The 12,750-nt window shown below is 33.4% G+C and overlaps 1 protein-coding gene across 2 annotated transcripts in view; it reads left to right on the top strand.

The window, feature by feature from the left end:
* Positions 1 to 12,750, top strand: part of EVI5 (ecotropic viral integration site 5) — a 228,596-nt gene that overhangs the window by 174,357 nt on the left and 41,489 nt on the right. For both annotated transcript variants that reach the window (XM_061186311.1, XM_061186313.1), the window contains one exon: positions 829 to 924. In XM_061186311.1, the coding sequence (XP_061042294.1) occupies positions 829 to 924 (96 nt within the window). The remainder of the gene's footprint in view (positions 1 to 828; positions 925 to 12,750) is intronic.

Consider the following 12,750-nt stretch of genomic DNA (forward strand, 5'->3'; position numbering starts at 1 on the left):
AATTTTTTTTTTTATTTAAAAGTTTAATTATTATATTTTTACTAAATTTAGTATTTTTTTTAATTTTTGATATTATATTACTGTCAGGTGCTAAATTTCTCCTATGGTCACCATGGTGCACATTTTTGATACTAAATGATTGCTAAATTTCAACTGAAGTTAGTGAAGGAACAAAATATTTTTGTATACCCCATTTTCCTCTGTCTTTCTTCATATTTTGTTACTTCTGGATCAGTATTATTTAGCATGGATATTGTAGAATACAATTTTAGAGCTTTTCATTTGTGAAATTTTGAAGTGGTAGAATTGATATTATGCTTTTCCTAGGAAGATTAGAATTATGATATAATCTAATTTCTATTACTCTCCTTTGTAGTATAATGTAAATACTCATTAAAATTCATTGCCTCAGAAAAAATGTAATTTTAAAAATATTATCTAGCTAACATACTCTTAGTGTTTATATTCCTGTTAATCTGTTGTCCTAGTTACATGTTTGAAAGTTCTCAATAATTGTTCTTGGTTAAAAGATTAACAGCTTTCACAGTCACCAGTAATTTTAATAGTTTTAATTAAGTTAACTTTTAATTTAAAAGTTTGAGCAATATATATATATATATGTGTGTGATTTTAAAGATGGAATGCTATTCTATACATTTATTCTTCATTTTATACCAAATTCAGGATATAATGGCATTTTTTCTCTCATTTAATCATGGGTTTATTTGTCACTTTCTAAATTTGAGGCATGTTACAAGTGTTTATGTTTTATTAATGGTTTGGCTTATTATATGGTTTATTTTTGGTTTGTTTTGTTTACCACCCTAGAACAAGGAAGAAGTGATGGCTGTGAGACTCCGGGAAGCAGATAGCATAGCTGCTGTGGCTGAACTACAGCAGCACATTGCTGAGCTTGAAATCCAGGTAACACATGAAAATAATAAAGTACATGTAAAAATAATGCAGTTATTTCCCCTTCCCTCTGCACCTAAATAGTGACTTATGTCTTCATCCTAATGACTGTGCTTCTATATTCAACACTTACTCACTTCCAAGTCCATTTTTTTCTATTGTGGTAAAAATACACGTATTGCGGTAAAATTTACAATTTTAATGTATACAGTCTGTGACATTAAGTGCATTCTCATTGGTGTGCAGCCTATTTCCAGAACTCTTCACCTTGCAAAACTGAAACTTTGTAACCATTAAACAACTCCCCATTCCCCTCTTTCCTCAACCCCTGGAAACCACCATTGTACCTTCTGTCTCTGAATTTGACTACTCTAAGTATCTTATGTAAGTATTGATAACATCATAGGATATTTGTCTTTCTGTGACTGGCTTATTTCACTTAGCATAACGTCATCAAGGTTCATTTATGTTGTAATATGTGTCAGAATTTCCTTCCTTTTTAAGGCTGAATAATATTCTGTTGTGTGTGCATACTGCTTTTTGTTTATCCATTCATTCGTTGATGAACACTTAGATTGCTTCTACCTTTTGGCTATTGTGAATAATGCTGCTATGAATGTGAGTGTACAAATAGCTGTTTGAATCCTTGTTTTCATTTCTGTTTTCATTCATACCCAGAAGTGGAATTGCTGAATCATGTGGTAATTCTATGTTTAATTTTCTGAGGAATTGTTATACTGTTTTCCACAGCAGCTGCACCACTTTACATTCCCACCAGCAATGCACAGGGGACTAGTTTCTCCACATCCTCACCAATACTTGTTAATTTTCTGGGTTTTTTTTTTTTTTAATACCCATCCTAATGGGTATGAAGTGGTATCTCATTGTGGTTTTGATTTGTGTTTCTCTAATGATTAATAATGTTGACCATCTTTTCATTGTGCTTATTTGCCATTATGTCTTCTTTAGAGAAATGGCAGTTCAAGTCCTTTGCCCAGTTTTTAAATGGGTTGTTGTTGAATTGTGGAAGTTTCTTATATATTCTCAATGTCAATCCCATATCAGATATAAACAGATATTTTTGCAGATATTTCCTCTCATTCTGTGGGCTGCAGAATTTTCCTAGCACCACCCACTTTTGACTCTCTTCTTTCTTGTTGAACTTTGTTTTCAGTCTTTTTTTCTCAGTTCTGAGTGTTTGTATTCCTCTGAGCATCCAAGTTTTTTCGCTTTTTAAAAACTACTCAGTGTACAACAATGAATTCTAATCTATCTCCATCCTAGCATGTTTCCCCTAATCAATAATCTTGCACCTTTAAAAAAAAAATCATGAAGACAATACACAGAAAAGTTCATAAAACAAAGCTACATTATAATATGTATAAAAACAGTATCCATGTAACCACTACTTGGGTCAAGATACAGAATATTGCCTATATTCCAGAAGTCTACCCAATCACACCCTTTTCCCTTATCCCGAATTTTATAGCAGTCACTCCTCTGCTTTTCCTTTTAGTGGTGTCATCTTTGTATGCATCTCTCATCCACACAGTTTAGTTTTCCCTATTTCTGAATTTCATATAGAGTCATGCTGAATATTTTCATTTATGTCTCTTCTTTCTTTGTTCAGCACTGTTTCAATGAGTCATGAATTTTATTGTTGCGACATGTTCCATTTCATGAATATGTCACAGCGTACATATCCACTCTGATATTAGTGCTCATTTGTAAATTTCCAGATTGGGACTGTTATACACAATGCTGAGATCGTAAGCAATCTTGTACACTATACTGACTACGTGTGCACACGTTTCTGTAGCATGATGCCAGGGTGTGGAATGGCTGGGTCATAAAGCATGCAGATCTTCAGTTTTATTTTCCAAAGTGTTTGTACCACTTTAACTGCCAACCACAGCCTACAAAAGTCCTGTTGTTCCACATCCTCCCCAACACTTGGTGGTGTCAGATGCTTTAATTTGTGCCAGCCTGGTGGGTATGCAATGGTATTTCATCACGGTTTTAATTTGTATTTGCTGGATTACTAATGAGGTCGGCAGTTTGGATTTCATCTTTTATAAAGTGCCTATTAAAGTCCTTTGTGTATGTTTTTTCTTTAGGATTATCTTTTTCTTATGTACGCGTAGTTCTTTCTAAGTTGATGTTACGTTTTACAGATAGCTACTCCCATTTTGTAACTTGTCATTTGTCGTTGTTGTTTTTAATTTATTGTGTCTTTTGATCTGTAGACCAGTATGTTTAATGGACAGTAGAGAACTCCTCCTGGAACTTGTACAGGAACTTCAAATTCAACATGTTTAAAATCCAGCCAAAATGTTTTTATTCTTTTGTATCTCAAGTCTTGTTCAGTGGTATCATCTCGTATTGAATTATTCAGCTTAGTAGGAACTTCACTTATGCTTTTCTTAACGTTATGCCATATTTATCAAGGCTACATATGCAAACTTCAGCTTTACTTGAGAGTACCAAATTATTTTTACAAAGTGCTTCTGCTAGTTAACATTCCTACCAGCATTTCACCTGCTCACCTACTCATATAGATTTGCCTCCAGATAATTCTTAATAATTCATACAGATTAAAGTACCATGTCCGACTCTTCAATTTCTTCAAAAGGTAAAAGTCGTGAGTAAATCTAAAACTAAATCAAAGGTAATTTTACTCATTTCAGAAACTTTAAAAAAAATCTTTCATGGCCTTTCTATTCCGCCCTGCCATTCCCTTCATTCATCTGCCTTCGTCCCCACCTGAACGTCACAACTTCCTGTCCAGCTTCTCTTTCTCCAGCCTGAGCTCTTCCACAGAGCCACCAGAATTTTCTTTCTAAAACATAAAAACCTTATCTTTTCATTATTGTCCAAACTTGCACTTCTAGCCTCTTCTTTGACCATTACCACCCCATCCTCTCTCCCCACCTCCTACACACACACACACCTCTTTACAAAGTTTTTATATTCTTTTAAAATTCTGTATCATTCTACATGCTATTATGTCTTCAAAAAATTGCTGTGTTTTTCTGTATCCCCTAGTCCTCTGCTTTTTAGGTATTTCTGCTTACTGAGTTCTCCTTGGGTAGTTTGCTGTTAAGACATTTGATAAATGTGTTTTCAGTAAACATCTTAATGATTCAACATTTATTCATTCATTTATTTATTATATGCAGGTTAAGATCCATATATAGATCTTTTGTTAAAACCTGAAACTCCTTTTCAATTATAAGAGTAATATATTTTAGGTTATTTTTATTCATGGAAATACCTTAGATCATTTTCAAGTTCCACTAGGGGGAGAACTCAACTTAGTCAAATATTTTTGTACTTCAGATCTCTTCAGACCAACTCTTCAAATTACTCTTGCTCTCTTGTGAATAAAACTTTTTCCCACAAACCAAATTCTTTCAAACCCTTCATTTAATAAATTACATGATTATGTAATTAGTTATTGATAAAATTAAAGCCTGCTTTTTTAAATGTAGTTATGAAAATTGTACTTTTGTGAATGTCTCATTTAGGTGAGGAAATACTCATTTTTATACACACTGTAGCAGTCTGTAGTAGATATACTTATGAGGTTGAAGTTTATTAAATTTATTTTCAAAGATCCTTCAGTCAACTTGAAACTGTCAGGTCTGATTTAAAGTTCATAATCACCACCCTCCCCATGTTAATCTGAGATAACTACATTTGTAATACACTTAATGTTCTTTATAATAATGCCTTTTCCACCATCTTTGGAGGAGCTGTTTTATATTAGTGTCTCAGAGTGAATTTAACCTTTTTTAAAGTGTAGCAGCTTTCAGGTTTCAGCCATTTTCCTGAACTATTTGTAAAAGTTATTGCTGAGGTTTCCTCTTTCTCAAACAGAATGACACTTCTTAATGGATTTTAGTCACCATCTACTGTAATGCTTATTTAGAGCAGATCGTACCCCTATAATAGAATTAAGAGGTTGAACTCCAAGGTGCCATGAAATATTTAAAAATATGATATCATGTATATCATTTTAATATTTTTTGACAATTCAGTTATCATTATGAACTTTAAATACTGTATAATCTCACTTCATTCAGATCTCTATTGTTTTCTTACATAAAGCTCCTTTAACCAAATTTCTATCTAAAATAATATTCATATCCTAATCACTATACTCTTATGCTGCTTTATATTTCTTCAAAACAATTATTTCTTGCCATAAATTATACATGTTGTTGTTGTCCACATCCCCCACCAGAATGGAAGCTCTGTAAGAGAGGAATTTTTGCCTGTTTTATTCAGCTGCTGTATTTCTCAGTGTTGGTATATAATGCTTAGTATATAACCATCATTCAAATATTTGTATTTGAAGAAATTAATACAATAATTTGCTCATCTGTTGTTTTTACAATAAGTGATTTTTAATGTATGTAATTTGAGTATTCAAATTTTTTAAATTCAGAGATTATCACTGTATTCACACATGCATCAATTTGCGTTTTTTTTATCATTAGGTCACTACTGGCTAGGAAGGATAAAATGAATTCAGACTCTGCCTAAGTGCATTTATCATTATACAGAAGGAATGATTGAGTCTGGGTCCCTTCTTTGCAATATCACTGAGTAGAATTTAAACCTCTGAAAATGTATGTACATTTATTGGTGTTAATGGCTTTAATTACATGTGAGAGGATGCCAGTTGTTATCTTTTAAAGGAGAAATTTTTTTTTTTCCTACCTGTACATATACCACAAGCTAATTGAATGGCTCAGGCTAAGTGGAATTTCTGTAAGTAGCCTGCAAAAATAAATACGACATACCCTGATCAGAATAGAAAGAGTCAATAAATTTAATTATTATTGGGAACAAGAGGATTTTAGAATCCTAAATAACTCTGTGGTCACAACTTTTATCTTTCTGTTTTCTTATAATTGCTAGAGATTTTGTTGATTGGTTGAGAGTATAGATTTTGAAGACAAACTACTTATTAGCTGTCTTGTCTGACGAGTTATTTAACCTGATTTTGAATTTACTCATTCAAAACTAAGGATCCTAAAGTTATCTGCTTTAGAGTTGGTATTAAATGAGAAAGCATGTGTCAAGTGTTCTTTCTTCCCTAACTAGTTTCCAGCAAATCAGCTTATCAATGACCTTTTATAAAAGATCACACTCAGCGTTGTAAGGGCTTCCAAAAATTACAACCAGAATGGAAAGTGCAGAAAGTCTTTTGAGTTCCCTTCAAGATAGTGTTTACCCACCCCAGATAATGAATTTATCCCTTTCCAAGAATTAGATATAGCTGCAAATTAAGAATTGTTTTGGCTGTTTTTTTTTTTTTTTTTGATTGAACTTGTTTCTGTCCAGTGTAAGCCCTGTTTAACTTACTCTTCATTTTTTATGTATTTACCATGTTTTACCATATTATCTGTAACTTTATTTCTTCCAGAATACTAATAATTAAAGTATTAATAGCTAGCATCATTGAATACTTAAAACATGCCAGGCAGTACTATTAGCCATTTAAATATATTCACTTATTTAATCTTTACATATGACATTATTGTTAATATCCCCATTTTATAGTGGAGGAAACTGAAGCATAAAGAAGATTTTTAAATGAGATTTTGTTGTATGTTTAAGAACCCACTCTAACTTAAATTCTTTCCAGGATTAAAATGAAATTTTTTTCTTTAGTATTACAGGTACTGTCATGTTAGTTATATGGATTTTCTTGGTAGATCAATTGCCTCCTATAACTTTGTTACTACTGGTTCCCTTTTCCTCACTTAAATCTTTCAGTAGCTTCCCATGGCTTTCGGAACACAGTTCAAATTCTGGCTGTACTCATGAGCCCCTTCCTGCTCTGATTCTTGCCTCCCTTTCTAGCTTCATTTCCCACTTTTCCCAGCATATACCTGTGCTTGAGCCATAATAAACTAGTTAAGAACTCTTTAAATATGTCATTGAGATTCACTCTTTTTCTCCTCTTCTCCTTTAATCTTGCTTATCATTTCAAAGGTCGGATTAAGTTTGACATGCTATGATCAGCCTTCCCTGATGATGCCAATCCAGCCAATTTTGTTGTGTCTCTGCTGTTTAACCCCCTCTGTTATAGATCTCTCTTATACCATCTCACATTATTTTAATCATTCTCATTTAAAAGCCTAGATGTGAAGAACAGATTAAATTATTAATTTAAATGGGGTATCAGTTTCAATTCAACAGATACTTACGGGGTACCTACTATGTGCTAGTCACTACTCTACACACTTTATAAGAATTAGTGAACAAAACACACAAAAAGTCCCTTTCCTCATCAAGCTTAATGGTAGAGGAAGAAGTAGGATGAACAAAATAAATGAATCGTATAGTGTGTAATTTAGAAGATGATGAATACAATGGAGAGAAAAATGTAGGAAAAGGAGAGGGTTGGGGTGTTGAGCGTAGGGTACCATTGCTATTTTAAATAATGTGGTCAGGCAAGGCTCGCTAGAAGGGGATACTTAAACAAAGAATCATGCAGATTTGTGATAGAAATATCCTGCTAAGGGAATAGTAAGGACAAAGGGCCTAAAGCCCGGGGCATCTCTCAGTCCCTGAGTGGAGTAAGAGAGGAAGTTAGAGGAAGTATGAGAGGTAAATAGGGCAGATTATGTAGGGCCTAAGAACTTTGGCCCTTCTCTGAGTAAGGTAGAAAGTAATGGGAGGGTTTTGAGCATAGGAGTCATCGGTTAGATGACATTTAAACCTATTAAAAGGATTCATTTGAACTTGATTCAGAAAAAAATGCTTGTAGGAATTCATAGTATTTATATGGGAGGAAATGGTGGTTAAAAATTGTTTCCTCCTCCTCTTAGTGGAATTTTCCACCTTTATTCTATTGATCCGAATGTTATTTATTAGTTGAGGACTTTATTTTTACGTTAATGCTAAATCACACTTTCTCCACTTTCCAAGTGGTGGAACAAAACACAGAAAAGTTAATTTTTGCTCAGTTAGTTGAGGAAAATAGATGAAAATTGAACCCAAGCCTTGTGATATTTAACCTGGAATTGAGTTTGTGTTTTGATTTTTATAAAGATAAACATATTAATTTGTCATAACCATATTAAAAGCTTCTGTGGGCTGAGCACATCTATAAAGTTAATGCTGCTTTGTTATAAATAATGAAAAGTTTTAAGTTTAAAACAGTTTAGTTCTACGCAAATCCAACTTTGTGTTCTTTTCCTGGTACCCAGTAACATTTACCCATTTTCATTACTTTGCCCAACAGATAACCTCTAGGGATGCCTCAGATGGGCAATACCCCAACCGCTATTGGCTTAAGAAACACCCACTCAAAATTCTGTTCTGACATAAAATGAGGGAGTTAGATTTAAATCAGTGTGCCCAGCTCAGTATGCAGTTTTGACAGAGATAGAGAGGAAGTGATAAAAATCTTTACCATTTAACAAAAAAAAATTTTAATAATGTAAAATTACAATGACATTACTAAAGGATGGAGTTTAGCATGAAGCTTTGTGATCAGTTTGTGCTTTCTAATTTCCTGAGCTCATTTGTTAATAGTTTCACAGCAGGTGGTAGTTTATATGCCACCTCTTGACTAACAAACTTCTTTTTGGAGGACTTTTTTTTCCCCCTTTAAGTACAGTGGTTTCTGTTTTGAGCAACTTATTTAAACATTAAAATATTTTTCATTTTTCTTTAATGATTTTTCTCAAAATTTTAAGCATTTTTAAATTAGAAAAATAACTTCTATAATCTTATCTAGTCTTGTTGCTGATTCTCAACAAAGGGAGTTAGGTATACAGAATATTTTACTCAGCTTGCTATCTGGTCATTAGGTATTAAAAACTATGTTAAAAAAATTTTTTTTTTTTTTTACTGAAGTGCTCAGAGATGACTCTCTGATCTCCAACTTTAGTATGCAGTTAAATATAAAGAGATTAAGTATCTAGAGGTTTTAAAATTTGCTGTGTTTAGGAATGAAGGATATCATTCACTTACCCAAGACCAGCTCATAATAGTATCTAAAGAATTAATGAAGATAGGTTAGACCCTTAAAGTACCATGCTACCAGTGATCATCTTGGTGTTATTAAAATTAGTTTAGGGAATTCCCTGGCAGTCCAGTGGTGAGGACTTGGCACTTTCACTGCTATGGCCTGGGTTCAATCCCTGGTAGGGGAACTAAGATCCCTCAAGCCATGTGGCGTGGCCAAAAAAATTTTTAAATAAAAATAAAAATCAGTTTATGTACACCTAGCACACAGATCTTGGTTTCTAATACCGTTCTCCAATAACAGAAACCAAGGTTCCTGAGAGAAATAGCTGATTCCAGGACTAGAACAGGAAATATACAAGATGAGCCTGGAGTATCTTGCAGTGTCAGAAAGTAAGGAAGTGTTCCAAAACAAAACCCTACATTAACAGGAATATGTTAAAGGGACAGAGAGGAGCCAACTGAAAAAGCTCCCAGTGGCCAAAGGTGGAACAATATTTAAAATAGGAAAAAATAATTAACATAGTAGTGGATTATAATTCAAGGTATAAAATAAATATCCATGGATCCATACTGATATCAATAATGATTGAATAAATTAATAAATGAGGAAGAAGAGATAAATCTCTATGCAGAAGAATTCCAAATAACTTTTGTAGATACTCTGCCTTCAGAAGGGAAGCATAAATTTCTGTTCTTTAAGTGTAGCCTGTGCACAGTGACTTCCTTCCAAGCGGTCCAGTATGGAAAGGGTAAGGGAAAAAAGTAACTTTTTTGGAGAAACCTGACAAACACTACCTCACCCAGATGATCAAATCAGCATCAACAGTTGTAAATCACATTGCTAGTAATATACTCTTGATAGGATGTGACGAAATGGCACTTTACCTCTGTGGTCTTCCAGTAACCCATAATCACATTCTTACTATGAGAAGAATATCAGACAAATTTCGATAGTAGGGCATCTGGCAAAACACCTGACCAGTACTCCTCTAAGCTGTCAAGGTCATCAAAAACACGGAAGGTCTGAGAAACTGTCCCAGCCAAGAGGAACCTAAGGAGACATGACAACTAAATGTAATGTGGTATCCTGCATAGGATCCGAGAACAGAAAAAGGACTTTGGGTTTAAAAAAAAAAAAAAAAACCTAAGAAAATCTGAATAAACTTTGGACTTTAGTTAGTAACAATGTCTCGATATTAGTTCATTAATTGTAACAACATGGAAGATATTAATAACAGGGGAAACAGTGCAAGGGAGTATATAGTACTCTTATCCTCTCAATTCTTCTGTAAATCTAAAACTGTTTGAGGAAAGTCTGTTATAAAAAATAGTTCATAGGAATTTCCTGGCGGTTCAGTGGCTAGGACTCCACACTTTCACTGCCAGGGGCCTGGGTTCAATCCCTGGTCAAGGAACTAAGATCCCCAAACTGTGTGGCGTGGCCAAAAAAAAAAAACAACAACAAAATTTTTTTAAAAATTAAAAAATAGTTTATATAATTCCACGGTTTTTAGGAACCCCTGGAATTAGATAGAATTTTAAGTATTGGTCACAAAATTTGATCTGTTTTTAATTAAACTGATTTATAAGAAATATTTTCTAGCTTTTGGACCTTGTGCAAGTGCTGATTTTTCATGTGTGTATTTAGCTGATCCTGTAAGAAACATCACTTTAACGATGTGTGGGATGGATGTATTTCTCTTCTGAAATGGAATTAAATCAGTCTTAGTAGTGAGAAAAAATTTTGATTTATTTCCTCCCTTCCATACTTTTCAAGTTACCTTATTATTTCTTAAAAGTATTTATATGTACTTTTTTTCTAGTTACTAAAACATAAAGAATAGTCAAACCTTTTTGTCTGTGACTTGAAATTACAGGAAACTGTTTTAGAAACTTACCAATAGTACATGATATGAGTATGATTTGGTTTTAGATGTTTCAAATGAGTCACCTTGAAGTCATGGAGAGGCTACCATTTACCACATTTACTATTCTGATTAATTTTTCTTAAGGCAAAGTACAAATCAGTAAAAACTTACTAAAGTTTAGTGATTGCTATTGATGTTTCAGTAAGGTTATGTTGATTAATCACGGTGATTGCTTATCGACTGTCACAGACTTACTCAAATCATTGTGTTTTCTGCTACTATCGTCATCTCATATGCAGTTATAATTTGCTCAATATAGTTTGCTTTAATTGAAAATATCAAATTAGAACTTAGAAATTTTGCTCCTGCTGCTGCAAGTTAATATGGTTGCCTCTGTGACCGTTGAACATAGTTTCATAATATAGCCTTGAAAAAAAGCATTATTTAACCTTTAAAATAGTCAAGATAATGCCTTTTAATGGTCTCTAAAATAGTTTAACTTTTACAAAGGAGAGAGAGAGCTTGTATATATCTTTCTGTAGCATAATCTCTCTTTTCGTTACATTTTCTCATCTGTGGGTGTAATTTAAAATATTTTTTTAATGTAAGCTTTACACTTGCATTTGAGACTAAGCAACCTGCATTGTGTCATGACCCTTCTAATACCACAAACCTTCTGTAATACTACTCCCAGCGAAAAACCCACATCCTATGTATAACCTTAGATTTATTTTGAAATCTCTATGAAGAGCACACAGAGAGATTACTAATTGTTTCTGTTATTTCCTTTAAGGGTGTGATGTCTATTTGTAAACCATGTTTTAAGTTTTACTTTGTCAGGCTTAAAATGTTAAAGTATATTAAGTACTGGTTTCCTATTCTAAAGTTACTATATAAAAGTTTAATAACTAACGATAAGTTTCAGTTCAAAATTGGGTGGTATGTTAGACATCTGTAGGGTGTTCAAGAAAGGAGAAAGCAATGGTACTTGGAATAGCCAATATTTCTAATACCACTGGCCAGCACAGTACTAGTAAACAGTTGCAAATTTAAACAATAAGCAACTTTTTTTCCCGTTTTATTCCTGTTCTTTTATTATTTCCTTTTGTCTATTTTAGCTTTGGTGTGTGTTCTTTATGTAACTTCTTAAGATGGATGCATAAATCTAACGTTATTATTTAAAAACGTGGATAACTACTCATTATTAGGAGAATGGTTAAACCATAGTAGATCCATATTTGGAAAAGTCTGTATCTTTAAGAAAGAATAAAGAAAGATCTGCAAGACATAATAATGAGAAAAATTATAGAATGTAGTGATAATTCCATTTGTGTATGTTAAAAAGTACGTGTGTGTGTGTGTGTTTAAGTAGATTGGGATGTCTGCTGTGATACCTATCAAAGCTCCCTCTGGGGAGCGTAAAGGGCTTGGTGCAAAAGAGAAAGGGAAACTTCAGTTTTTATACCATATGAATTTATATGATTACCATTATAATTTTTTAATGTACGTACATTAAAATAACTTGAGGTAACCATTGTTAGAATGGAAATAAGAATGAGCGCTTCCAAATAATTATTGGAAAACAGCAATGTAGAAAACTTGGTCAACCTAGCAAAAATGCCACCCTCCTTCTCTGGCCTTAAAGTCTTTGAGTTGTCTGGCTCCTGCCTACTTCTCTGACTGCATCGTAAACCACACTCCCCTTCACGTCATGCTCTAGCAACACCAACTTTATTTTTGTTTCTAGAACCAAAAGCTCATTCATTCCTACAAGCTTTTGCTCTTGCTCTTCCCTGCATTTGGAATGCTATGCTCCTCGATCTTCCCATGGCTGGTTCCTTCTCATCATTTATATCTGAACTTAAAAGTCACCAACTCAGAGATTTTCCCTGACCACCTTTGTAAAGTAGGACCCTAATGCCGTAACTCTCTATTTCATCATTGTGTTTCATACTATTTGTAGCTCTTATTAGTGTCT

Source organism: Eubalaena glacialis, chromosome 3 (assembly GCF_028564815.1).
Source record: "Eubalaena glacialis isolate mEubGla1 chromosome 3, mEubGla1.1.hap2.+ XY, whole genome shotgun sequence".
NCBI lineage: Eukaryota > Metazoa > Chordata > Mammalia > Artiodactyla > Balaenidae > Eubalaena > Eubalaena glacialis.